General features: G+C 45.8%; 1 protein-coding gene across 1 annotated transcript in view; it reads left to right on the top strand.

Moving 5' to 3' along the window:
- The window catches only part of LOC102020188 (cytochrome P450 2B4-like), a 23,728-nt gene extending 23,051 nt beyond the window's left edge, over positions 1–677 (top strand). The window contains exon 10 of the mRNA XM_013510179.1: positions 546–677. Coding sequence (XP_013365633.1) covers positions 546–641 — 96 coding nt within the window. The 3' untranslated portion in view covers positions 642–677. The remainder of the gene's footprint in view (positions 1–545) is intronic.
- Positions 678–1,665: the final 988 nt, after the last annotated feature.

Genomic DNA, 1,665 nt, shown 5'->3' with positions numbered 1-1,665 from the left:
GTGCCTCAAGTAGTCAAGCCATCTTAGTCTTGAAAAAGCATCCTGCCTGGATAGTTGCTAGGCAACATTGCAAGAGTATAAATAAACATACCTACTGTTGATGTTAGGTCCTCTTGCACAACAGGTAAGAGGTTGCCTCCACCTAACCCAGCTCTTCTCTCTTGTTTTTATTTTCCTCATACCCACTGCTGTTCCTCCCCGGGATATAACAAGAGACCCAAGAAGTCCGTTACAGTACCTATATCAGTCTCTAGGTTCAGACAAGTTTGTCACTTTCCCCCAAAACCTTGTACTTATTTAGCAGCCACTCCCTGATCTCCTTTCCCCAGCCCCTGGAAATACCAATCTCATGTCTGTCTCAATGGATTTGCCTTCTGGTCTTCTGGATATTTCATATAAATGGAATAATACAAACTGTGATGTTTTGCTTGTTTGTTTTAAAAAATAAGGACATAACATTTTTAAGGTTCTACGATGTTAAGTACTGCAGTCATATGCTGCCTCTGGCCTCCCTCATTCTCCTTACACCTTTAGCTGCCTTGCAGTGTTTTTCTTCCTCTGTGGAAGGCACACTTGGACTCCACCTCTTGAGCTGCGTGATTCTGTACTGGCATCATGGATTCCCTCATATTTTGCTTTAAATCTCCTGAGAACCATCTAAACCTGAAAAGCTTGATCCCCCTGTCAGAAGGTGATCCCTGCCATTTTGTGTGTGACCTATCCGTTGTCAGGTCCCTAGGGCCTTTTCAGGGAGATGTTTTGTGAGAGCACCTCCCACACTTCCATGCCAGCTCCTTCTAATATCAACCTGTTGTCCTCTTCACTATTCAATTTTCAGCACCTGGGGCAGGGTGCAGCCTAAGACACCTGCTGCAAACATTTGCTGATGAATCAAAAGATGAAAGATTGGCTAAACCAGCTACCCCTTAACCTCCTCCTTCCAATGGAGCCAGACCTCTCCTTTCAGAGCATGTCACCTTCTTCATGTCTCACTTCCTGTTGATAACAAAAATCTCCTGTCCCCAAAGGGCCCAATGATTCCAAATCTCACTTCCAGTAACTCTTGACCTCTTGCCTTGCATGGCACTTGCTCATGAAGATGAGCCCAGACCCACCTTCATTATGCAAGCAGCATCCACACGTCCTGCACTTTCCCAAGAGAATTGTTGGATATTGGGGGTTTTTCCCATGAAGACTTTCCTAGCCAGTCACTTCTAAAGGGGTGGCTGGCTTTGGGACTCATCCCTGGTATGCTGTACATTGGGCTTCTGCAAAGGCTGGAAATTTTTGGCTCCCTCTATCCACTGGAGATGTTCCAGGGTTTCTGCCAGGATAGATTCCTGGCACACAATCCTCCACCAACCACAGAAGAGAAAACAACAACTATAGCAACCTGCTTTTCAAGGAAAACTGAAGTGTGGACATTTGGTAGAGAGAGGATCATGGAGCTGTGTGACTTCATCTTCTTCTTCATCCTGATTATCCTTTGCTACTCTCAATCTGAGGCTGCCCCACCCCCATGGCAGCCTTCCACCTGGACCTTGGCCTCTACCATACCTGGGGAACATTTTTTAATAGACTCCAAGGGTTTTCTCAAATCCTTCCATCAGGTGGCATGGGAAGAGAAGCAGCAAGAAGGTAAGTGGTGGCAAAAAGTACACAGAG

Source organism: Chinchilla lanigera, unplaced genomic scaffold, assembly GCF_000276665.1.
Source record: "Chinchilla lanigera isolate Chin_1 unplaced genomic scaffold, ChiLan1.0 scaffold00286, whole genome shotgun sequence".
In the NCBI taxonomy this organism is placed as follows: domain Eukaryota; kingdom Metazoa; phylum Chordata; class Mammalia; order Rodentia; family Chinchillidae; genus Chinchilla; species Chinchilla lanigera.
The sequence above is the reverse complement of the archived record's forward strand: the minus strand, read 5'-3'. Positions and strand labels throughout refer to the sequence as shown.